General features: G+C 35.8%; 1 protein-coding gene across 2 annotated transcripts in view; it reads left to right on the top strand.

Moving 5' to 3' along the window:
- LAMA2 (laminin subunit alpha 2) overlaps window positions 1-25,722 on the top strand; it is a 661,080-nt gene that overhangs the window by 472,727 nt on the left and 162,631 nt on the right. For both annotated transcript variants that reach the window (XM_046006188.1, XM_046006187.1), the window contains exon 33: window positions 24,031-24,173. In XM_046006188.1, coding sequence (XP_045862144.1) covers window positions 24,031-24,173 — 143 coding nt within the window. The remainder of the gene's footprint in view (window positions 1-24,030; window positions 24,174-25,722) is intronic.

Below are 25,722 nucleotides of genomic sequence, written 5' to 3'. Positions count from 1 at the left end.
CATTCAATTTTTCAGAATCCTCCTGAATTTGTAATCGGCTGGACAGGCACTTTAGGCCTTGAATTATAACTGACTTTTCTTTCCTAGCTTGTAGGGAAATCCACGGGCATACTGCCTCATAACTTTCTCTTGAACTGCAGATCCTGAAAGCAGTGACAGTGAACTCAAGTATTTTTACTCACAGGTGCAATAAACAGTAAAGAATTTGCTTTTTAAAAAATTTTTTTATTTAGGGGTGCCTGGGTGGCTCAGTGGGTTAAAGCCTCTGCCTTCGGCTCAGGTCATGATCCCAGGGTCCTGGGATCAAGTCCCGCATCAGGCTCTCTGCTCAGCAGGGAGCCTGCTTCCTCCTCTCTCTCTCTGCCTGCCTCTCTGCCTGCTTGTGATCTGTCAAATAAATAAATCTTTAAAAAAAATTTGTTTTAATTTAAACTGCTGCTGGCTTTAGTAATCCCATAGGCCATATAGAAAGTACATTGACTATCAGTAGTTAAATATAATTAGATTATATAAATTCTAATCTAAAATTAGGTTATTTATAAATTTAGGAGGGACTGTTACATTCTTTTTTATCTTGAGGGAATTTACATTAGTGGTCTTAATTCTTTTTAAAAAAATAGAAATATAAAATATTTGAGTAGCTTTGATTTCAATACTTACCTATTTTAGTGTATTTATGCATACCAATATTTCTAGTTTTCACATCTTATGTGTGCGTTAATCTTAATAGCATTTTAATTAGAATTTTTCTTTGTGTTCCAATTTTATAAGAGTTACCTCAAAAGCTAAGGCTGGCCTGCATGGATGTGTGTATGGATGTATTTGAAGTATAATTAACATACAAAATTATGTTAGTTTCAGGTGTACAACATAGCGATTCAACAATTCTGTACATTTCTCAATAGTCACCATAAGTGTAGTCACCATCTGTCACCAAATGACTACATTCCCGATGCTATACCTTTCATACCCATGACTTACTTATTTTATAACTAGAAATTTGTACCTCTTACCCTATTTCACATTTCACACAACCCCCACTACCTCCTTTCTGGCGATTGTTAGCTTATTCTCTGTATTTGTCAAGTTTTTCATTTTTTTGTTTTGTTTTTTAGGTTCCACTTACAAGTAAATTCATATGATCATTTGTCTAACATATTTCATGCAATACTCTCCAGCTCCATCCATGTTGTTGCACATGGCAAAATTTCATTCTTCTTTATGGCTGAATGGTATTCCTCTGTATATATATACCACACCTTCTTTACACATTCATGTATCAATGGACTTTGAGTTGCTTCCATAACTTGGCTGCTGTAAATAATGCAATAAGCATAGAGGTGCATATACCTTTTCGAATTAGTATTTACATTTTCTTTGGTTAAATACCCAGTAGTGGAATTGCTGGATTGTATGGTATCTCTACTTCTAATGTTTTGAGGAAACTCCATACTGTTTCCACAACAGTTACACCAATTTACATTCTCACCAACAATGAACAATTCCTTTTTCTCCACAACCTTGCCAACACTTATTATTTCTTGTCTTTTCGATTCTAGACATTCTAACAGGTGAAAAATGATAGATATCACATCATGGTTTTGATTTGCATTTCCCTAATGACCAGTGATGTTGTGCATCTTTTCATGTGTCTGTTGGCCATCTGCAGGTCTTCATTGGGAAAATGTCTATCCAGGTTCTCTGTCCATTTTTAATTAAATTATTTGGGTTTTTGATGTTGAGTTGTAGAACTTTTTTGTATATTTTTGGTATTAACTCCTTATCACGTATATCACTTGCAAATATCGTCTCATATTCAGTAGGCTGTCTTAGTTTTGTTGGTGGTTTCCTTTGTTGTGCAAAAGCTTTTTATGCTGGTATAATCCCAACAGTTTGTTTTTGTTTTTGTTTCCCTTGCCTGAGAAGACATAGCTAATAAAATATTCCTAAGGTCAATGTCAAAGAAGTACTGCCTATGTTTTCCTTAAGGATTTTTATGGTTTGAGGTCTCACATGTAGGTCTTTAATCCATTTTTCGGTTATTTTTGTGTGTTTTCTAAGAAAATGGTCCAGTTTTATACTCTTGCATGTAGCTGTCTGGTTTAACCAACATCGTTTGTTGAAGATACTGTCTTTTCCCCACTGTATAGTCTTGTCTCCTTTGTTGTTGATTAATTCACCATATAAACCTGGGGTTTTCTTTGGGACTTTTTATTCTGTTGCATTGATCAATGTGTCTGTTTTTGTGCCAGACAATACTGTTTTGGTTACTACAGCTTTGTGATATATCTAGAAATCTGGGATTGTGATACCTCTTTGTTCTTCTTTCTCAAGATTACTTGGGCTATTTGGAGTCTTTTGTGGTTGCATGAAAATTTTAGTATCATTTGTTCTATTTCTGTGAAAAATGCTATTGGTATTTTGATAGGGATTGCATCCAATCCGTAGATTGTTTTGGGTAGTACAGATATTTTAACAGTATTAATTCTTCCCATCCATAACCATGGGATGTTTCTTTGTGTCATGTTAAATTTCTCTCATCAATGTTTTATAGATTTTAGAGTACAGGCCTTTTACCTCCTTAAGTTTATTCCCAATTATTTTATTATTTTTGGTGCAATTGTGAATGAGGTGGTTTTCTTAATTTCTCTTTCTTCCACTTCATTATTAGTGCATAGAAATGCAACATATTTCTATATATTAATTTTGTACCCTGCGACTTTACTGAGTTTATTTATCAGTTGTAGAAGTTTTTTGGTGGAGTCTTTAGGGTTTTCTATGTATATAGCATCATGCCATATGCAAATAGTGACAGTTGTAGTTCCTTCTTACCAATGACTACCTTTTGTTTTCTTCTTGTCTGATTGCCATGGCTAGGACTTCCAGTATGATGCTGAATGAAAGTGGTGAGCATGGACATCCTTGTCTGTTCCTGATATTAGGGGAAAAGTTCTCAGTTTTTCACCATTGGGTGTGAGAACCTGTGGGTTCTTCATGTATGACTTTTATTATGTTGAGGCATATTCTCTCTAAATAAACTTCATTGAGAATTTTTATTATGAATGAATATTGTATTTGTCAAATGCTTTTCCTACATTTATCAGAATGATCCTTTTTTTTCCTTTATCTTATAATGTGATGTAGTATACTGATTCATTTGTGAATATTAAACCATACTTGAACACTTGGAATAAATCCTGCTTGATTCTGGTGAATGATATTTTTAATTTATTATTGAATTTAGCTTGCTAATATTTTGTTGAGAATTTTTACATCTATGTTCACCAGAGATATTGGCCTTTTTTTTTAATCTTTTCTTTGTAGTATCTTTTGTTTTAGTATCAGGGTAATGTTGGCCTCATAGAATAAATCTGAAAGTTTTCACTTATATTTTTTTTTAATACTTTGAGGCGAGTAAGCATTAACTCTTCTTTAAATGTTTGGTAGAATTCATCTGTGAAGCCATCTGGCCTTAGACATTTGTTTTTTGGGAGTTTTTTTGATTACAGATTAAATTTCATTACTAGTAATCAATTAATCAGATTTTATATTTTTTCCTGATTTAGTTTGGAAAGGTTATATGTTTCTAGGAATTTATCAATTTCTTCTAGGTTGACCAATTTGTTGACATACACTTTTTCATAATATTCTCTTATAATTCCTTGTATTTCTCCAGAGTCTGTTGTTATTTCTCCTCCTTTATTTCTGATTTTATTTATTTGGGTTCTTTTTTTTTTTTTTCTCGATGAATCTGGCTAAAATTTATCAATTTTGTTTATCTTTTCAAAGAACCAGTTCTTGATTTCATTGATTATTTCTGTTGTTTTTTTCTTTGTTTGTTTTTCTTATTTCTGTCCTAATTTTCTTTCTTCTACTACCTTTGGGCTTTGTCTTTTCTTCTTTTTATAGTTCTTTTTTAATCTTTTGTAACATTTGTTTTATTACTCTAGCTACATTTTTTCTTTTTACTTAAATTCAATTAGCCAACATATAGTACATCATTAGCCAGATACAAAGTTCAGTAATTCATCAGTTGCATATAACACTCCATGCTCATCACATCACGTGCCCTCCTTAATGCCTATCATTCAATTACCCCATCCCCCCCGCCCACTTCCCCTCCAGCAAACCTCAATTTGTTTTCTATAGTTAAAAGACTCTCAGGTTTTTCTCCCTTTATAAGGACTTCCCTTTCATTTTTCCCTCCTTTCTCTTATGATCTTCTGTGCTGTTTCTTATATTCCACATATGAGTAGAACCATATGATGATTGCCTTTCTCTGACTGACTTATTTCACTCAGTATAATACCCTCCAGTTCCATCCAAATAGATGCAAATTGTGAACATTTGTCCTTTCTGCTGGCTGAGTACTATTACATTTATATATTTATAATATTTATATATTATATTATATATATATATATATGTAAATGGAATATGTATTGCTGGATTGTAGGGTAGCTCTACTTTTAATTTCTTGAGAAACTCCACACTGTTTTCCAGAGTGGCTGTACCAGCCTGCATTCCCACCAACAGTGTAAAAGGGTTCCCCTTTCTCTGCAACCTCGCTGAAATTTGCTATTTCCTCACTTGTTCATTTTAGCCATTCTAACTGGTATGAGGTGATATCTCATTGTAGTTTTGATTTGTATTTCCCTGATGCCAAGTGATGAGAGGCATTTTTTCGTGTGTTGGCCATCTGGATGTCTTCTTTGGAGAAATGTATGTTCATGTCTTCTAGCCATTTCTTGACTAGATTATTTGTTTTTTTGGTGTTGAGTTTGATAAGTTCTTTGCAGATCTTGAATACTAGTCCTTTATCTGATACGTCATTTGCGAAATATCTTCTCCCATTCTGTAGGTTGCCTTTCAGTTTTGTTGAATTTCTTTTGCTATGCAGAAGCTTTCTTTTTTCTTTCTTTCTTTTTTTTTTCTTTTTTGTAGAGTTTATTTATTTATTTTTACAGAGAGACCAAGCACAAGCAGCGGGGAGCAAGAGAGGGAGAAGAAGTACATTCCCCACTGAGTGGAGTGTGTAATGTGGGACATAATCCCAGGTCCTTGGGATCATGACCAGAGCCAAAGGTAGACGCTTAACCAGCTGAACCATCCAGGTGTCCCTGTGCAGATTTTTATCTTGATGAAGTCCCAGTAGTTCATTTTTGCTTTTGTTTACCTTGTCTATGAAGACGTGTCCAGCAAAAAAAATTGCTGTAGCAGAGGACAAAGAGGTTGCTGCCTATGTTTTCCTCTAGGATTTGTAGATTGCTCTAAGTAGCATAGACATCTTGAAAGTATTTTTTCTTCCAATCCATGAGCATGGAATGTTTTTCCATTTCTTTGTGTCTTCCTTAATTTCTTTCATGAGTATTCTATAGTTTTCTGCTTACAGATCTCTTGCCTCTTTGGTTAGATTTATTTCTAGCTATCTTATGGTTTTGGGGGGCAATTGTAAATGGGATCAACTCTTTTAATTTTTATTTCTTCTGTCTCCCTGTTGGTATATAGAAATGCAACTGATTTCTGTGCACTGATTTTATATCCTGACACTTTACTGAATTCCTGTATGAGTTCTAGCGTTTTTGGGATAGAGTCTTTGGGTCTGCCACGTAGAGTATCATGTCATCTATAAGGAGTAAGAGTTTGACTTCTTTGCTAATTCAGATGCTTTTCATTTCCTTTTGTTGCCTGATTGCTGATGCTAGAACTTCTAGTACTATGTTGAACAGCAGTGTTGATAGTGGACATCCCTGCCATGTTCCTGACCTTAGGGGAAAAGATCTGTTTTTCCCCACTGAGAATGTTATTCAATGTGAGTTTTTCATGGCCTTGATGATACTGAGGTATGTACCTTCTATCCCTACACTGTGAAGAGTTTTAATCAAGAAAGAATGCCGTACTTTGTAAATTGCTTTTTCGGCATGTATTAAGAGGATCGTATGGTTCTTCTCCTTTCTTTTATTAATCTAGTCTATCACATTCATTGATTTATGAATGTTGAACCAAAATTGCATCCCAGGAATAAATCCCACTTGGTCATGGTGAACAATCCTTTCAATGTACTCTTGGATTCTGTCCTGTTAGCTAGTATTCTGGTGAGAATTTTTGCATCCATGTTCATCAGGGATATTGATCTGTAATTCTCCTTTATAGTAGGGTTTTTGTCAGTCTTGAGATCAAGGTAATGCTGGTCTCATAAAAAGAGCTTGGAAGATTTCCTTCCATTTTGATTTCTTGGAGAGTTTCAGAAGAATAGGTATTAATTCTTCTTTAAATGTTTGGTAGAATTCCCCCGGGAAGCCATCTGGCCCTGGGCTCTTGTTTGTTGAGAGATTTATTTTTATTACTGCTTCAGTTTCCTTGGTGGTTACGGATCTGTTCAGGCTTTCTCTTTCTGGTTCAGGTTTGAGAGTTTATACATCTCTAGGAATGTGTCCATTTCTTCCAGATTATCTAATTTGTTGGCGTATACTTGCTCATAATATGTTCTTATAATTATTTGTATTTCTTCAGTGTTGGTTGTGATCTCTCCTCTTCCATTCATGATTTTATTTGGGTCCTTTCTCTTTTCTTTTTGATAAGTCTGGCCAGTGGTTTATCAATCTTATTAATTCTTTCCAAGAACCAACTGCTAGTTTCATTGATCTGTTCTATTGTTCTTTTGGTTTCTATTTCATTGATTTCTGCACTAATCTTTATTATTTCTCTTCTGCTGCTTAGTTTAGACTTTGTTTGCTGTTCTTTCTCCAGCTCCTTTAGGTGTTAGGTTAGGTTAGGTTGGTTGAGACCTTTCTTATTACTTTAGAAAGGTTTGTAGTGCTATATACTTCTCTCTTAGGACCACCTTTGTTGCATTCCAAAGGTTTTAAACTGTTGTGTTTTCATTTTCATTTGTTTCCATGAATTTTTTTAATTCTTTAATTTCCTGGTCAATCCATTCTTTCTTTAATAGGATGTGCTTTGACCTCCATATATTTGAGCTCTTTCCATATTTCCTTTTGTGATTTAGTTCAAGTTTCAAAGCACTGTTGTCTGAAAATATGCAAGGAATAATCACAATCTTTTGGCACCAGTTGAGACCTGATTTATGACCGAGTATTTTGGAGAATGTTCCACATGCACTCAAGAAGAATGTGCATCCTGTTGCTTTAGGATGGAATGCTCTGTATGTATCTGTGAAGTGTATCTGGTCCAGTGTGTTATTCAAATCCCTTGTTTCCTTGTTGATCATCTGCTTAGATGATCTGTCCATTGTGAGTGGGGTTTTAAAGTCCCCTACTATTTTATTATCATCAATGTATTTCTTTAAATTTGTTATTAATTGGCTTATATAATTAGTTGCTCCCAAGTTAGGAGCATAAATTTTTATAATTGTTAAATCTTGTTGTGTAGACCTTTTAAGTATGATATAGTGTCCCTCTTCATTTCTTACTGTATCTTTGGTTTAAAATCTAATTTGACTGAAAAAAAGTTTCTACCCCAGCTTTGTTTTGATGTTCATTAGCATGATAAATAGTTCTCTACACACTCACTTTCAATCTGGAGGTGTCTCTGGGTCAAAAGTGAGTCTCTTGTAGATAGCATATGGACGGTCTTGCTTTTTTATCCAATCTGATACATTGTGTCTTTTGATTGGAGCTTTTAGGCCATTTATTTTCAGAGTAACTATTGAAAGGTAGGAATTTGGTGCCTGTAAAGTCCTTGTTTCTGTGCATTGTCTCTGTTTCTTTCTGATCTGTATTACTTTAGAGCTCTCTCTTTGCTTACAGGATCTCCTTTAATATTTTTATAGAGTTGGTTTTGTGATCACAAATTCTTTCAGTTTCTGTTTGTCCTGGAAGCTCTGTATCTCTCCTTCCATTCTGAATGAGAGCCTTTCTGGATAAAGTATTCTGAGCTACATGTTTTTCTCATTTAATACCCTGAATATATCAGGCCAGCCCTTTTTGGCCTGCCAGGTCTCTGTGGATAGGTCTGCTGCCAGTCTAGTGTTCCTACCCTTGTACTCTAAGGACCTCTTGTGTCAAGCTGCTTTCAGGATTTTCTCTTTATCTCTGAAATTTGCAAACTTCTCTATTAAATGTCAGGGTGTTGACCTATTTTTGTTGATTTTGAGGGGGGTTCTCTGTGCCTCCTGGACTTGAATACCTGTTCCTTCCCCAGATTAGGGACATTCTCACTTATGATTTGTTCAAATATATATTCTGTCCCTCTCTCCATTTCTTCTTCCTCTGGGACCCCAATAATTCTAATATTGTTTTGCTTTATGGTATCACTGATTTCTCAAAGCCTTCCCTCATCGTCCATTAGTTGTTTTCCTCTCTTTTCCTCAGCTTCCTTCCTTTCCATCATTTTCTCTTCTATGTCACTGACTCTCTCTTCTGCCTCATTTACCCTAGCTGTTAGAGCATCCATTTTTGGACTGTGTTTCCATAAAAGCATTTTTAATTTTGGCCTGATTAGATCTTATTTCTGCACTAAGAGATTCTCTAGAGTTTTTATGCTTTTTTTAAGCCCAGCTAGTAACTTTATAATCATTTATTTTGAATTCTAGATCTGACATTTTATTTATATCCATATTTATTAGATGGATGGCAGAAAATATTACTTCTGGTTCTTTCTTTTGTTGTGGATTTCTCCTTCTAGTCATTTTGTCCAGAGACTAGATGAAGAAGAGAACAAAATAAAACTGTATCAACACACTAGACAAATCTGAAGAGGTCAGAAATCAAAAAAGAAAAAAAAAAGAAAAAAAAGAAAGAAAAGAAGAGAAAAAGGAAAAGGTGGGGGAAGAAAGAATATAATCGCACAAGTGGAAAAAACAGGGTAATACATTTGGTCCTGGGTATATTTTGGTTTGTTTGTTAGAAGACACTAAACTCCAAAACTGTAAAGAAAGAAGAACTTATATATACACAAAAATGAGTATGGTAAAAGGAAGCCAGAAATGAAAAATATATCTATAAAATGTAAATATCAAAATGAAGATTAAAAATGACTTAAAAACAAATGTTGATAAGAAGCTAGTTGAAACTAGTTGAAAGAAGGAAAGAACTAGTTGAAAAGGAAAAAAGAAACTAGTTGGAACGGAAAACAAGAAAAAAATAAAAAATATTTAAACTGAGAGAATAAATACTCATGAGAAAAAAATCTTAAATTCTGTATAGTATTTTTTCCTAGCACAGGAGTTTTTCAGTTCTGTGATCCATAAACTTGATATTTGCCTGATGTTCATGCTGGTCTTCTGGGGGAGATGCCTGGTGCACTGATTCTCGGGTGTCTTTGCCTGGGCAGAGTTGCACCTCTCTCTCCCTTACCAGGGAGCCTAGCGCAGTGTAAGCTGCTTTGGGTTGCTCTATGTGGCTTTTGTTCCCTGAAGGGTTTCATACTGCTTGCAAAAAGTGGCCGCTTTTCTATTTGTAGAATTGCAGCAGTTCTTTTCTTAGCTCTCAGGTTGAATTTATAGGAGTTCAGAATGATTTGATAGATATCTACCTGAATTCAAGGGACCAGATAAATGCAGGTGCCCTACCTTTCCACCATCTTCCCTCTATTCTACTTCTTTTTTTCTTTTCACTGTAAAGAACTGTTATTTATTTGAGATTTTTCTTGTTTCTGGAGGTAAAACTGTATTGCAATAAACTTCCTCTGAGAACTGCTTTCGCTGTATTCCAAGGATTTTGTACCATCTGTTTTCATTTTTATGTGTCTCCATGTATGGAGACATTGATCAGTTCATTGTTTAGTAGCATATTGTTTAGTCTCCATGTATTAAGGCTAGCTTTTAAAATGTGCCAGAAAAGGTGAAAACTGGGTATGTATGCTAATATGGGTTTTAAACCATTTTTTCAATGTATTTCTATCATCTTTAATAAAAATGTATCACATTAAAGTAAAAGTAAATTTCAAGGTCGAGGGGAGAGAAAGATTAAATGTAATACATGATATACATACATATACATTGTCATATTTATTTATTGCTTATATGCATATACATTCTTTCAATATTATGTATTTTAATTATAATCAGAGTGTACTTCTAATATAATCAAATTAGTTTTATTATTGTTTTCAAGTTAGATTATTGACATTGATGTATTTAACAAGATAATATATAGATGCTCCAAATATAAACGCTAATATAAACAGTCCTTGAATTTTAAATCATCGATTTTCTTAATTATCTAGAAGTAAACTTGAAATAAAAATGCCACATTTGACATGCATCACAAAAAAATGCAATAACACATTAAAGACTGTGAGAGATAAAATAATGGGATTACTTTCTGACCATTTATTTTAAAGGGAGTTGTCATTCTTCCCATCAACAACAGTGTCTCTAAGTTCGTACTCTCTTGGTGATTAATGCTTTATATATGTTTAAATAGCTTTATAAGAAAACTCATTTTTTTTGTCCTTCACATCAGTGAAATTTAAACCTCCCAGAGTCCCAGGTGGTAGCAAAGGTGCTAGTCCTTCAATTACAGAGTTACTCCAGGCTTATAATGTTCATTTGCATTTTTCTTGCTCCACAGAGAAATGTACATCCCATTCCTGTACATGATATTCAGTTCAGTTGCTATATCCAGAAAATTTTAATATTCTTCTGTAGAATTAAATAATGGATTTTTTTCTTGTACAAAAGAAGTGCTAAGTTATGGGGATTTTTATATGTAGACATTTTTTCTTAAGTGTTTATAATTATTTTATAAATATTTCTTTTATATTTTTAAGATATTTATAAGAAATATTTTTATTTTATAAATTTTATTTTCTTCTGAAAGTGATTTCCATTTCTAGTAATGTTTACCCTTTGTTAGATTAACTCTTAGAATTCTTGCATAGAATATCTTTAAACTTCTCTCCTTTTCTCATATTTTAAAATTTCTCCTGTTTTGGAAAAACATGCCATATTTCTATTATATTGACCTTTCCCAGGAATCAGTTTCTACTTCTAGTTTTGAAATAAGGTAATTAATCAAGGACATAACTGACTTATCTTCAAATCTCTTTTTAAGGTCTTTCTATATCCTAAAGCTAAATAAGAGCAAGATACGAACAATAATTCACCTGGCCTGTTTGATCTGCAGAGTCTGTTTTAACATGTGTGACTATAGTAGAATTGTATAAGGCCTGTGAATGGGTGTGGATGAGGGTAGCCTGGTTTGGGTAAGAGAATACGTATCGTTTAGTAAGAGAAATGTGTTCTGAGAAAAATCTCTTCTGAGCTTAAAGCACATGTTACATTGATGAAGAAAAGAAATAAACTGGTGCTTGTTGTTAAGATGGTGCTGACTATAAAAATTAAAATATTTGTCCTATTATGTTATAATTTAGCACTCTGGTTAGTAGCATCCATTATATAGTTAATTTTTCTCTCTTTGATTAATTCTCTAGAAAACATGACTTAATTTGGCCCACATTATGAATTTGTATATTTTTAAAAATTTTTTAAAAACACAATAAATGATGTAGGCATGTTCATTTCATTATCTCAAGAGAGCTGTATACTGGTGGAAAGAATCTATATACCTCCTGTAAAGCTAGTTACACAATTAATTTATTTAACAGAGGATATGAAATTGTGCTTTAGAGATTGTGGCAGTAAGAACAAATGCAGAAATTATGGAAGAGTTTCTCTAGAGCACCTAAAACTTATAGCTGCCATGGACAATTGCCAATGAGCAAGCTGGATTTTATGAGATCCAAAATGGTAGATTTCTTGTGGGACATGGCCTTTTATACATGGAATTTCCATTACTGTCATGAGGAATTTATACAAATAATATATGCCCTTAATAGGTAATATTTAGGCAGCTGAGCCAAATTCAACCCACCAAGGTTATCAACCTCCCCAGTCAGAATCAGTGCCTGCCTAACCAATACACCTGTCTTCAGATTCTAGGCATTCTCCAAAGCCCCTTTTACCCCACCTGGTTCATCATAATAGTGGTTCCTTAAATGTTCACCTTTATTGAGAGCTTACCATTTATCAGACACTATATTAAGCACTTTATATGCTTTTAAATGATTGTAACATCCCTATACATTGTTGTTGCCACTGTGTGATAACAAAACTGAATTAAGTGATTTAAGTCACTTTTCCATATCTTACAGTGACTTTTCCATAGAGCTATGATTTCTTTTTTTTTTTTTTTTTTTTTTTTTTTTAAGATTTTATTTATTTATTTGACAGAGAGAGATCACAAGTAGGCAGAGAGGCAGGCAGAGAGAGTGAGAGAGAAGCAGGCTCCCTTCAGAGTGGAGAGCCGGACGTGGGACTCGATCCCAGGACCCTGAGATCATGACCTGAGCCGAAGGCAGCGGCTTAACCCACTGAGCCACCCAGGCGCCCAGAGAGCTATGATTTCAACCTAGATGTACCTTGCAAATCTTACTTTCTTTTACACTGACTGCCAATGCAAGACACCTAAAGCAGACATGGTTTCCCCAGTATATTCAATATTAATTAACTCAGCTCTTTATTCATTTACTTTTTGTGCTTAAAGCCCATGTTACCTCAATAAAGAATAAAGATAAAATAGGCTAAAAGATGAAAAATTTTAAATTATATAATGGGTACATACTTTTTCCCCTACAAACTCTTGAGACTTTTTCCTCTAAGATTTAAAATATTATGGTAGTTATATTGGAGTTATTATAGATTTTTATACATCAGGAATTGTCAAGTAGAGTCCTACTTTCTATGCAAGTGAAAAGCACACTAGCTGGGTGCTCAGGTTTCTTTCTAGACCATTTTATTTTTTTCTAATAGGAGTAATTTGGGGTAACTTTCTGTGAGTTCTTCCCTTCCAAATGTTGGTGAGTTCTGAAGAGATCTATTTGTTGGACTTTCCAAAGCAGGATGGACTTCTCCTTAGTATGTTGGGTTAATAAAAATTCAATGTCCTCTTCCAACCCTCATTCACAATTTACATATCATTTTATAAAATGAGAACAATCACCTGCCTTTCTGAAATTTGAGAATCAGCAAGAAAGACATTATTTAACAGTAAATTTCTGAATGGTGAATCACAAAACTTGGATTTGTGCATATCCTGTTTTCTACAGATCAGTAGTTAGCACAAAACAACTCATGTAATGTTTAAAATAGATTATGAGTGGTATAGTAAAATATATTACTCTTATAGAGAACAGAAATTAAAATTAGAGGCTGTTGGCAAGATGTTATTCCATGAAGAGTACCTGAAATAGCATTTTATAAATATCAAATTGACGCTTCCTATTGTTATTCATTGCCTATAAAATAATAAGAATATAAAAGCTTTATTGCTTATGGTCACAATTTATCTATAATATAACATTTGTGATAAGGTTTTGCTTGCCAGTGTTGCAAAAGAAGTTATGAAGTGTGATAGCTAAATGTGATAGTGCACCTTAATTTTGTAAAATACACACTTTTCAGCCACTTGGTGAAAGCTAATATCTGAAGTTTTATCCTACCTTGACACCGATCTGCAGAGATGGTCAAGATTATTGTTTTTAGTATCTAGTTGCCAGCAAGTATCTTTTTTTTTAATTTTTAAAAATTATTTTATTTTATTTTACTTTATTTTTTTTAGCCAGCAAGTATCTTATCACAATAATGCAGTGACCCTTATATATCATCACTAGAACACTGTTGTACTCTTATAAATCAAAGATGATTGCTAATGGCAATTATTGCTCCCTGTAAATGAGAGCAGGAACAAAATAGTGCAATGGGGCTGATCACGGTAAGGAAAATGAGACTTTCCATAATAAAAGATGACGATAAAGCAACAGTGGACCTCTAGGTGCTATTTAATGAGCTGTGGCTTTGCTTCTGGGACAAGGGATCGCCCTCCATCCTTACTTCTTAAATGCCATTCTCTTTCTGCCCCCATTTAATCTCCAAATTCTACTTCCTATCCAAAGGTCAGTATATCTACTGTATTTTTTTGCAACTCCAAGCTGTGGCATGTTAATCAAATCTGAATGTCACAGAATCTATAAAAGCAACTTCTATTCACCCTGTTTGTACTTTATCTGCATCTGTTTTGTTAGTAAAAGATGCTTTGAGTTTTTTGTCAACCTTCTTAGCATAGGTACAGGATTACAAGATTGTAGAATAGCAACCATCACTCTGATTCTAGGTAATTTTCCTAGTTATTGGCACTCAGTCCCAACAATTTGTCTATCATATTGAGAAAGGCATTCTCATAATGAAAGAAGGAGTTGTGTTTTGTTTTCTGTCATGTTCTATTTTAAGAGTAAACTCCTTTTTTTATATTTTATTTTTTTATTAACATGTAATGCATTATTTGTTACAGGGGTAGAGGTCTGCGATTCATCAGTCTTACACAATTCACAGTGCTCACCATAGCACATACCCTCCCCCATGTCCATCACCCAGCCACTCCATCCCTCCTATCCCCCTCCACTCCAGCAACCTTCAGTTTGTTTCCTGAGATTAAGAGTCTCTTATGGTTTGTCTTCCCCTCTGGTTTCATCCCGTTTCATTTCTTCATCTCTTCCCCCATGATCCTTTGCCTTGTTTCTCAAATTCTGCAGATAAGTGAGATCATATGATAATTGTCTTTCTCTGACTGAATTATTTTGCTTAGCATAGTACCCTCTAGTTCTATCCATGACATTGCAAATGGCAAGATTTAAATTTTTTGGTGGCTGCATCATATTTGATCGCATTTCCTTTATCTGTTCATCTGTTGTTGGACATCTAGGCTCTTTCCATAGTTTGGCAGTTGTGGGCATTGCTGCTATGTATATTGGGGTGCACATGCCCCTTTGTATCACTACATTTGCATCTTTGTGGTAAAAACCCAAAAGTATAATTGCTGGGTCATAGGGTAGCTCTATTTTCAACTTTTTGAGAAACCATTATACTGTTTTCAGAGTGGATGCACCAGCTTGCATTCCCACCAATAGTGTAGAAGGGTTCCCCTTTCTCTGCATACTTTCCAACACCTGTCATTCCCTGGCTTGTTCATTTTAACCATTCTGACTGGTGTGAGGTATGAGGTGGTATCTCATTGTGGTTTTGATTTGTATTTCTCTGACCCCAAGTGATGTTGAATACTTTTTCATGTGTCTGTTGACCATTTGGATGTCTTCTTTGCAGAGATGTCTTTTCATGTCTTCTGCCCATTTCTTGATTGGATTATTTGTTCTTTGAATATTGAGTTTGATAAGTTCTTCACAGATTTTGGATACTAGCCCTTCATCTGATATGTCATTTGAAAATACCTTCTCCCATTCTGTATGTTGTCTTTCCTTTGCTTTGCAAAAGCTTTTTATCTTGGTGAAGTCCCAATAGTTCATTTTTGCCCTTGCTTCCCTTGCCTTTAGTGATGTGTCTAGGAAGAAGTTGCTGCGGCTGAAGTCAAAGAGGTTGCTACCTGTTTTCTCCTCAAAGATTTTGATGGATTCCCATCTCATATTTAGATTTTTCATCCATTTTGAGTCTGTTTCTTCGTGTGGCATAAGGAAATGGTCCAGTTTCACTCTTCTGCTTGTGGCTGTCTAATGGTCCCAACACCATTTGTTGAAGAGACTGTCTTTTTTCCATTGGACATTCTTTCCTACTTTGTTGAAGATTAGTTGACCATAGATCTGAGGGCCCTTTTCTGGGCTCTCTATTTTGTTCCATTAATCTATGTGTCTATTTTTGTGCCAGTATCTTTCTGTCTTGATGGTTACAGCTTTGTAATAGAGCTTGAGGTCTGGAATTGTGATGCCACCGGCTTTGGTTTTCTTTTTCAATATTCCTCTGGATATTTGGGCTCTCTTGTGGTTCCATACAAATTTTAGGATTATTTGTTCCAGTTCTGTGAAAAAAAGTTGATGGTATTTTGCTAGAGATTTGATTTAAAATGTGTAGATTGTTCTAGGTAGCACAGACATTTTCACAATATTTGTTCTTCCAATCCATGAGCGTGGAACATTTCTCTGTTACTTTGTGTCTTCCTCTGTTTCTTTCATGAATATTCTATAGTTTTTTTGAGTACATATTCTTTGTCTTTTTGGTAATATTTCTTCTTAGGTATTTTATGGTGTTGGGTACATTTATAAATGACATAGACTCCTTAATTTCTCTTTCTTTGTCTTGTTGTTGGTGTTATCAATCTTATTAATTCTTTTATAGAACCAGGTTCTAGTTTCATATATGTATATGTGTGTGGTGTGTGTGTGTGTGTGTGTGTATATACACATACATACACAAAAATAAGGTTAAAGACAATGAAGGGATAGAATATGGCTATAAAAATGAAAATTAAAAATTATTTAAAAAAAGAATTGAAAAAAAAGAATTGATAAGTTGGTAGAGAGAGGAAAGAAGAAAAATTTTTAAAAATAAAGAAATAGAGAAAAAATAAAGAAAATTTTAAAAATTAATTTTGAAAGACTAAAGAATCATCAAGAAAAAGCCATGAGTTCTATGTGTTGTACTTCCCTAGTACTGGAGTTTTGTTATTCTCATTGATGGCTGAATTCGGTCTTGGCTGGATGTTCCTGCTGACCTTCTGTTGGAGGGGCCTGTTATACTGATTCTCCAATGTCTTTGCCTCAGGAAGAATTGCACTGCCCTTGCCAGGGTCCAGGCTAAGTAACCTGCTAGGGGTTGCTCTTGGCAGCTTTTGTCCGCTGAAAGCTTTCTGTATAGCTTTTGAGGACAAGAATGAAAATGGCAGCTTCCTGATCTCTGGCCTCAGAGGAGCTGAGAGTTCAGGGCCCCATCCTCAGTGTTCCCCCAGAGAAAAGCAGTCAATCAATCCCTTCTCCCTGTTCTCCAGCCACACTCCATGTTCACTTGGCCTGTGACTGAACATTTCTGTTTCTGGACCACGACCCCATTTGGAGTCTCTAAACCCAGCAGATTCCTGCAGTGTGCTCCTGTACTGCTCCTCCCGGGGGGAGAAAGGGGACTCTCCCGGATCTGCCACTTTTTGGGTCCCTGCTCCAAGAGCAGAGGCCTGATTGTACCATGGATCACAGTTATGGCAACCCTGAGCTAAGAGCCCACTCCTTGGCTCAGTCTTTGCAGCTGACTTCCCCACTCTGATACCTGGGAGCTCTGCCACATTCAAGGCATCATCATTCTTTTTGTGACCCTGAATGTCCTGAGACCACACTGTCCCAGTGACGATTCCACCCCTCACTTCACCATTGGAGAAATGTCCCTCCACCAGACCAGATGTCTAGAAGTTCCAACTTTGTGCTCCCCTACTCTATCCCTTGTCTACAGGCAGCTGATGGAGGCTCCCTCCCCTGTGGTCTATCTTCCTGTATATTGCCTTAGATTCATTTCTCCATCTGCCCTACCTTCCAGGAAATGTTCGTTTTTCTGTCCATAGAGTTACTGCTATTCTTTTCTTTGATCTCTTGTTGAGTTTGGAAATGTTCATAATGGTTTGATAACTAGCTGAATTCCAGGGGCCACATGAATTTAGGTCTCCTACTCCTCTGCCATCTTGGAGCCCAAGAGTAAACTCCATTTGATTACAGTTTTTACTCTGTGAGATCCAAGATTCTTTGACCTCAAAGAACAATAGAATCATAAGATCTTTGAGTCAAAGGAAGTCTGAGTAAGATAGTATGATTGCCTTTTCTGTGGTATCCATGAAGCAGGCCATCTTCCGATGCCAGGAAACATGCTGTCATGATGTGTCTCCAGAAGGTTCAAATCCTTGGCTGGCCACATACATGTGGTGTGATGCCATTTAGTCAACTCTTCTAAACCTCATTCGTCATCTGTAAAATGGAAAAGAAATACTATATACATGTATGTGAAGCACCTAAACATAATAGATGCTCAGTAAATTCTAGGCATTATTAGCATCATGGTTAGTATTTGACCACTTTTTACCAAAAACATATTTTGTACAGCTCATCTGTTTCTGATGAAATATTTGTTAGGCTAACATGGTTTTCTATAATTCTGTCTCATTCTAGGCTCTTCAACTCACTGAAAACCCCTTTTATGACCACCTTATATTTTCTCCTCTCTTTAAATTTTCACATGGCAATATTTATAGACTCATATATACAATTATTTTGACTATTTTACTGATATTTTAAATGAGGATATTAATAGCACTTTATAGAATTGCTGTGAACAGTGTGGATGAGATAATGGAGGCAAGAAAGAACATATTGCCTGCTATATAATGAATATTATATAGATAAAAGTTACTATCCCAGTATTATTATATTATAGTGCTTACAAAAAAGTTACCCTTTTTTTGAACAGTTATGCCATACTTAAGCATATTGAACTTGTGTTTTATATATATCTATATATACATACAGATATAAACAACACACACTTATGTACAGCATTTTAACATATATAAAATAAAATTTATACAAAAACATTTAAAAATTAAGTTAAAATAAAAAATTTATATTATGTAACATATATAAATATATAAATTATAAATTTTATATTATGTATTCTATATAATTATACTTATGTATTACATGATATATTAAATATACAAATTACATATAATATATAAAACAACTTTATGCATGAACAGGTTCATCAGCTTCATCTAAAGCCTACAGAATACCTTTCCCTTTATTCAGAGAAAATAGGCAAAAAAAAAAAAGCCTTCTTAATCAGTTTCAAACCAAATTTTTATTTTAGAAGATATTTCTACATAATAATAAGCCCTAAATATATGCCAATCTAAAAGTTTCTTCTTGAAGGGGAAAAAGAAAGGAGAGAAATATAAAATCCATACTCTAAGAATTATGAATGGCCTTCATATATGAGTTAAAATATGAATATAAGTACACAAATTTGTCTTTTGTTAGAAATGAATATTTACCCATTTATCCTTATTTTATTAGAGCAGACAATTTATGTATCTTTACCTAAAATTGGTTAATGGGTTTGGCCTTTTCAAAAACACTCAATGCACTCATTTCAGCGTTAGCTTCTTTGGTGTGGGCGTAGTGTGTGACTTTTTTTGTGACAGTAAGCCAGTAGTTATTATGCATGAGGGACTCTGGTAGAAATGCAGTATTTTGTACTAATTGCTAACAGAAAGATCTGTAATATCAGCTGCATGATTTGTCCTTTACATGTGCCTAGCTATAACAATCTGAATTTAGTACTGCCTTTGTTAATATTAGACACAAATTTATCCTGACACTTTTATAGGCAAAGCCTCAGAAACATTTAGTCATGTAAAATATAATCATAGTCTTGAAATATTTGCTTTTGTTCCCATGCCGATTAGCCAGGATCTCACTTTATAACCTTATCTCTTGCTGAATAGAATGGTTGGATGAGGTTCTTTGGGGGTCCTGATTATAAGATAGGTATTAATTTTCACTGAGCAGTTACTGCACCCTTACCAAAGAACAACTGTTTACATAATGTGAATATTCTATGTCTCTCTACACTCTTCAAATCTTCCCCTTCATAGTGAATTAAATGTGGTTTTAATTTGCATCCGTGTTTTTGCCAGACAGTCCAGACTTTTTGAGGACAAATAAAAGTAGCTTGTGGTATAAGTAAAATATTTTGTGTCAGAATAAAATAGCAAACCATTATGTAAAAGGCACATTTCCCCATGTGTTTATTGTCTAATTGCATGAACTAGACTTACATAGAAGCTTTGGAAAACTCCCCATGGTTGTCATATCCATAAGTCTTTCTGACCCACTTGGACAGATGTTAGTGTATTACTTGGAGCATACTATAAAACTTACCTTTCACTTATGGAAATGTGCTTCTACTTTGTTCATCAAAAAGCAAATACAAAGACCATGAGACATGGGACAATAATAGACCTTTAGACACAGAGACATAAAATGGGATGTATGAGTCCTTGAAAGAGCAATTAAATACATTTTTATTTCAACAACTGAAGATGAGGAGCCAAAACAGATGGGCAGGAGATAGAATGAACAAGGGAAAAGTCAGTATTCATCATGCTTCTTGGCATTCTAGCTCACCAATTTACTCCGTAGTGTATTACAGTAAATCAGATCTAGTTCTGCATTCCAGTGCTTGATTTATTCTTATATGAAGTAAAAACTTAGAAAGCATTTCCCTGGAAATTTCTGGAGCCACCAGTGAGGAACCTCTAGCTACACTATTATCAGTGACCTGATTCAATTTCTTTTTGGAAGTAGGTAAGTTATAAATTATAAATACCTTAGAGAAGGGGCTAGCAAAGGATTCCTGAAGAACACACTGCCCTAAAAAGCATGGTGAGACATCCTATTATGAAATATCTCTCAAGATCTTGAAAGTAAAAGCAGCATATTTTTTGCTTATATCCTGGGAACATCTGCCCAAAATCCATCTTCACTAGAAGTTGAATGGAACTTTATAACAATGATAAACTTGGCCTCAGTGGGGAGGAAACTTTGTATCCTTCCTAACTTTTAATAAAATTAAGAATTGTTACTAATACTTGTTCTTAGCCTGTGAATTGCAACCTGTAAGTCTGATCTGAATTTGAACTCTAAATCATATTTGCAAAATTTGGGAAAGTGTATTAGTTATGTATTGCTGCCACTCCAAAATTCAATAGCTTAAAACAACAACTGGATATATCCTTGTTTCTGTAGGTTGACAGTTTGGGCTGGACTCCAATGGATAATTATTTTGTTATCATGCCTGGGGAGTCTCAGATAGCCCCACTCACATGATAGGGCCTCAGCTGGAATGGTCAGGTCTCCTTTCTCTTGCTCACAGCTGCCTCTCTTCCTCAAGAGGACTCATCTGGGATTATTCATAAAGCAGCAGAGTTCCAAGAATGTGAAAGTAGAAAATGTTCAACCCCTTGAAGCTGAGGCTCAAGAGTCATACAATACTCCTTTGAGACACTCCTTGGGTCAAAGTGTGTCAAAATCCAACCCAGATTTAAGGGAAGGGAAACAGACTCTACCTCTTAATGAGAGAACAGGAAGGAAGTGGTAATGCTTTAAACCTCCCCAGAACTGGGCATTGCCTTTATCTGGTCAGTAACCCATCTGTGCTTCTTTCTTGATAACATTTTGTAACTTTTTTCTTCCCCTCCCTTCCTCCATTCCAATAACTCTTTCCTGGTTCAAAACTAAATTACCTCAAAACAAACAAACAAGAGCCTGAATTACTTTTTACAGGTATCATAACAACCATGTCTTGACATTAATCAGTCTCTGCCTCTCCAGTCACAGGACAGTTTTCTCTTACCATTGTTTTTATTCTGTTCTCCTGTTCCTCACCTCTCAGTGTTGTTCTCCAGTTCCTTTCTCATTATCACTTCCTCCCATTTATACACTTCCTGTTTGACCATTCTTCTCTCCCTCCCTCCCTTTCCCTAGCTACCTCTCTCTTTTCTCTCCTTCTAGTACTCTGCTCTACTCCAAAATATTTTTTGCTCTTCTTTCACAAAGATAGTAGTAAGCACATATTTTTTTTATTATACTTACTCTGTGCAAGACACTATCCTAAACACTGTGACCAAAGGTGTTTAAGGTCTCTTCTCTGGTGTGGAAGAAGCAATATATAAATAAAGTAATAAGATAGCTCAACACACATGAGTGTTAAGATAACAAGACCAAGGGAATGCAGTAGGGACTGGTGGAGACAGTCATTTCTGAGTCATCATGGCCTTCCCCTATGAGGAAGTGACACTTGAGCCCTTGACCTGAACATCCAGGAGCCACATAGGGGAAGGTGCAGGGAGAAGTGACCAAGGCAGTGGAGACAATGAGCAAAACGACAACTTTCATCCTTAGGATTGAGCATCCCTAAAGCTTATCATCTGCAATGGTGGTTCTAAACCCTAGCTGTATGATAGAACCATCTGTAATATTTTAAAAATCCTGATGCCTCAGCCTTACCCCGGACCCAAGAAATCAGATGTTCTGAAGGTGGGGGTGGGAAGTACCTGGATATCTGTATTTTATAAATCCCCATAGGATATTAATGTACAGATAGAACTGAGACCAACCAACCTGTAGCAATGCTTCTCAAATATTAACATGTGTAGGTCACATGAAAATCTTTGTAAAACGCAGATTCTGAGCCACAAGATCTGGAGTGGGCCCAAGATGGTGCACATCTAAGAAACTCCCAGGTGATGGCAACACTGCCAATCTTGTTACCCCCAAACTGTGCCGTACAGACAGAAGCAGTAGCGTTCACCGGAGACGAAAAAGCACATTCTTGGAGAATCAGAAGCCAGCCAACTCAGTTGCCCCTTGAGTCAGAAACACTGGGGGTATAGCTATCTCCTGTGATTTAAGAAAATTCTCCAGATGATTCTGAGACCCACTACTGTTTGAGAACCAGACTGTGTCTTGATGTTTAGACAGACTCAATTCAACACCTAATTGTGTTGCACGTTGTGTTTCCTGTAACTGTTTCACGTAGACAGGTGTGTTAAATCTTCTCAAGCACTCGCATTGAACTGGGAGCGGGAAGGCACAATGCTCTGTTGTCTTTACTGAGTTTCCATGCAGAGCAAATTCCCTTTCATTCCGTTAGCAGAAGAGAAAGAGAATACAGCTCTAGTTCCACATTGGGGCTCCTGCCTCCAAAGCCTCTTTGTTCACTCAGCTGGCGAAGCTCCTGCAGGTGACACTCTACAGTTGCAGGTAGCACCAGTGCCGGGCTGATTTACTGAAAGCCCTGCTGGGGCAGTTGAACCCCTGTGTAGGGCTCTTGTAACTCACTTCTAACTGCTGTCCTATCAAAAAACCACCCACTGTACTACTTCTCTTTGCGAGCTTTAGTTAATGGCTTCCTCTCCATCAGGCAGCTCAGGGGAGTGCTAGTTAGAGGACTAATTGAATTCTTGCCAATTTTGGGCATGGTCGAAAGCTACTCCAAGTCTTGGTATTTGCTATGTTATGCATTTACCTCTCTTCTCATATGCATAGTTTTGATACCTCCTTCTGCTGAATATATGCCAGAAATTATAACTGTCTACATGAATGCATATTATAAATATGGTAGTTCATACTCCTTGGCATGGAGAAGCTACATCTCATTGCTCTGTTGCAAAGAGTTAGGAAAAAATAAAAAGAACTAAAAACTTCAAACTGAATATGTACATATTTAATATCCAGAAGAATTCATGTACTTTTATTTTAGAAATTCTACTGTTTATGAAATTAGTCTAATAATGAAAAAAACATTTTTTTTTCTCTCTACTAACTCTACCAACAGTCCCCTTCCGCCACACCAAGCTTGAATACTCGCTTTTCCTCATTATCGAGAAGATTATACATAGAACATTAGCACTTCTGGCTACTTAAGGAATAACATTTTCCTGGCCCTTAGCAATTATTTATCCACAAGACTGGATGAGGTTAATTAGCAAAGCAGGAATTTGTGGGAGTGCGTGTAATGATGGGCAATAACATGTTGAAAGGCTAAAGAGGAAAAGTTGGCAAGTAAGTCAGTAAGTAAATAAATCCATACGTATCATGAGCCAAAAAACACAAATTATAAAAAGAAAAGTTCTTTCTTTTGACTTTTTTTTTTAATAATTCTTTTCAGTAGATGTCAAGTAGAAAAGTTGTACAAATTTGGGAGAGGCGGCATCCATTTTACGTGAAACACTTGAAGACCCAATTGCTATAGACGCTCTCCAGGGAACTCCAGGGGAGTTTGAATACAGTTTTAGACACAGGAGCATGTTTTATTCTCTAGTTACAGATGTCCTCTAGTTTGCTTATGTGGGAATTGCTGAAGCATTTCTAATGTTCTGTCCCATGTCTTACCTCTCATACTTCTGCAATATGCTTGTCCCCCTCAAAATCCATTTGCTTTGGTTCCTCAGCTTATGTCCCTGTCCCTATCTCAGCTTCTGGTCAAAGGCATGTCTTCTCGTCTGTTGGTCGTTTCCTCTTTTTTTCAACCATCATCTATTTGAAAGTATTAATTATCTAAAATGGGTAGCATCATCGCTCATGGAATTATATGTGGTCCATAAAATATTTCATAGCTGAGACCTTTGAATATCTTCCAGGGATGCTTAATGGAAATAAATATTCCTTGTTGTTTCCCTTTCACAGTTTGTGGAGATGAATGCACAGGCCTTCTTCTTGGTGACTTGGCTCGCCTGGAGCAGATGGCCATGAGTATCAACCTCACTGGCCCACTACCTGCTCCATATAAAATGCTGTATGGTCTTGAAAATATGACTCAAGAACTAAAGGTAGGTTGGAGCAGTAACATCAAGAGCCCGGGAATAGATGACAGAAGCTTCCCAAGGGGTAGTGGCCCGAATTGTAAATGTTCTTCCCATTGCCCCAAATCAAGGCAAGCAGCCAGGAGGGAAATTCAGAGACTTTCTAAACCAGTGTTTTTCAAATTTGAGTATTATACTATAACAGATTGCTATTAAGGGAAAGAGGCTTATGTGCCCTCAGTGCTTGGCCTAAATCAGCTTTATTATGTTATTTAAATATGTACCAATATAAAATCAGGTATAGTTCCCTATACTTATAGCTCTATAAAATCAAAACACATTAATCCTCACAAAAGCCTAAAAAACCAATAAAATTAAAATTAAAAACATTAATATAAAATAACAGATGATTTTTGTTGAGAGCAAATTGTGCTTGCGACAAGAATATGCCCCTAACTACTTCCACACAGGTTCTTTCATCAGTGTGTATGTTACCTGTAACCCCTACTGTTCCACGGTATGAACTACAGAGCCCCGCGCAAGGGATCCTTGGCATCACTTGACAAGGCCACATGATTTACATGTCCAGTCCACCACACAACCAGACATGCGTGCAGAGGCAGGTTTTGAGATCAAGTGGCCTGATCCATCTCTCAGAGGCCCAGCCTGACTTCCAGAAACGCTTACATTAACATTTAAGCTTCCTGTCAAAATGAAAACACAGGATTAAAATTTTGTACTAGAGAGCTAGGAGACCTTTGAAAACACTTCACTGAGAACTAATTTGAAAAACACTCTTCTAAAACATCGTTAAAACTTTTGGTAGTGGGTGGGAGAGGAGGAAATGTTAAAGAAATTGAGATTTCATCTGATGAAAAAAGATGGAAGTAACTCCCAATACACCATCGGTCAATGATCACGTAATTTTGAGAAATCCTGGAGAATTTCGGTATTGTGCTTGATTCCCTGGGAGTTTTACAGCTCCTATGCTGTGGTCACTACCCTCAGTCTATGTGGTTATAGCAATAATTTAAGAATCAGGAGAATCATCATGTGTTTTACACATTTTTGACTTACCGTATTGTACAAAGATTGGAGAAACAGCTAATATTCAGAGTTACTATGGGATGCATTATTAATGAGCGTGTAATTCGTGTTGGAACTTGAAGGATAGACACAATTTAATAGGCAGAGAAATTTTTGGCAAGGACGGTTTATTCACTAGACACTGGAAGACACTCTTCTAGGGAGTATATTCTGTAATCTGAACCATGGCCTTCAAGGCAAGTATTATTAGTCCTATTTTCCAGAAGAGGAAGCCAATAATGATGACAGCAAAAATAACTAACACTCATTGATGAGTAGCTCTGTGCAAAGTAATAAACTGACTAAAGCCTCACATGAATTATCATACATAAATCTTATAGAAACTCCAAGAGGTAGGAAAGAGTACTGTATCATGCATGTTTTTTTCAGGTAGGGAAACCGAAACACAGAAAAATTACATATGAGACCCAAGATCACACAGGTACTGAATGCAGAGCCAGGATTTGAGTAGAAAAAGGTACTATGACTC

Source organism: Meles meles, chromosome 5 (assembly GCF_922984935.1).
Source record: "Meles meles chromosome 5, mMelMel3.1 paternal haplotype, whole genome shotgun sequence".
NCBI lineage: Eukaryota > Metazoa > Chordata > Mammalia > Carnivora > Mustelidae > Meles > Meles meles.
This window is presented reverse-complemented; position numbering and strand designations above follow the sequence as displayed.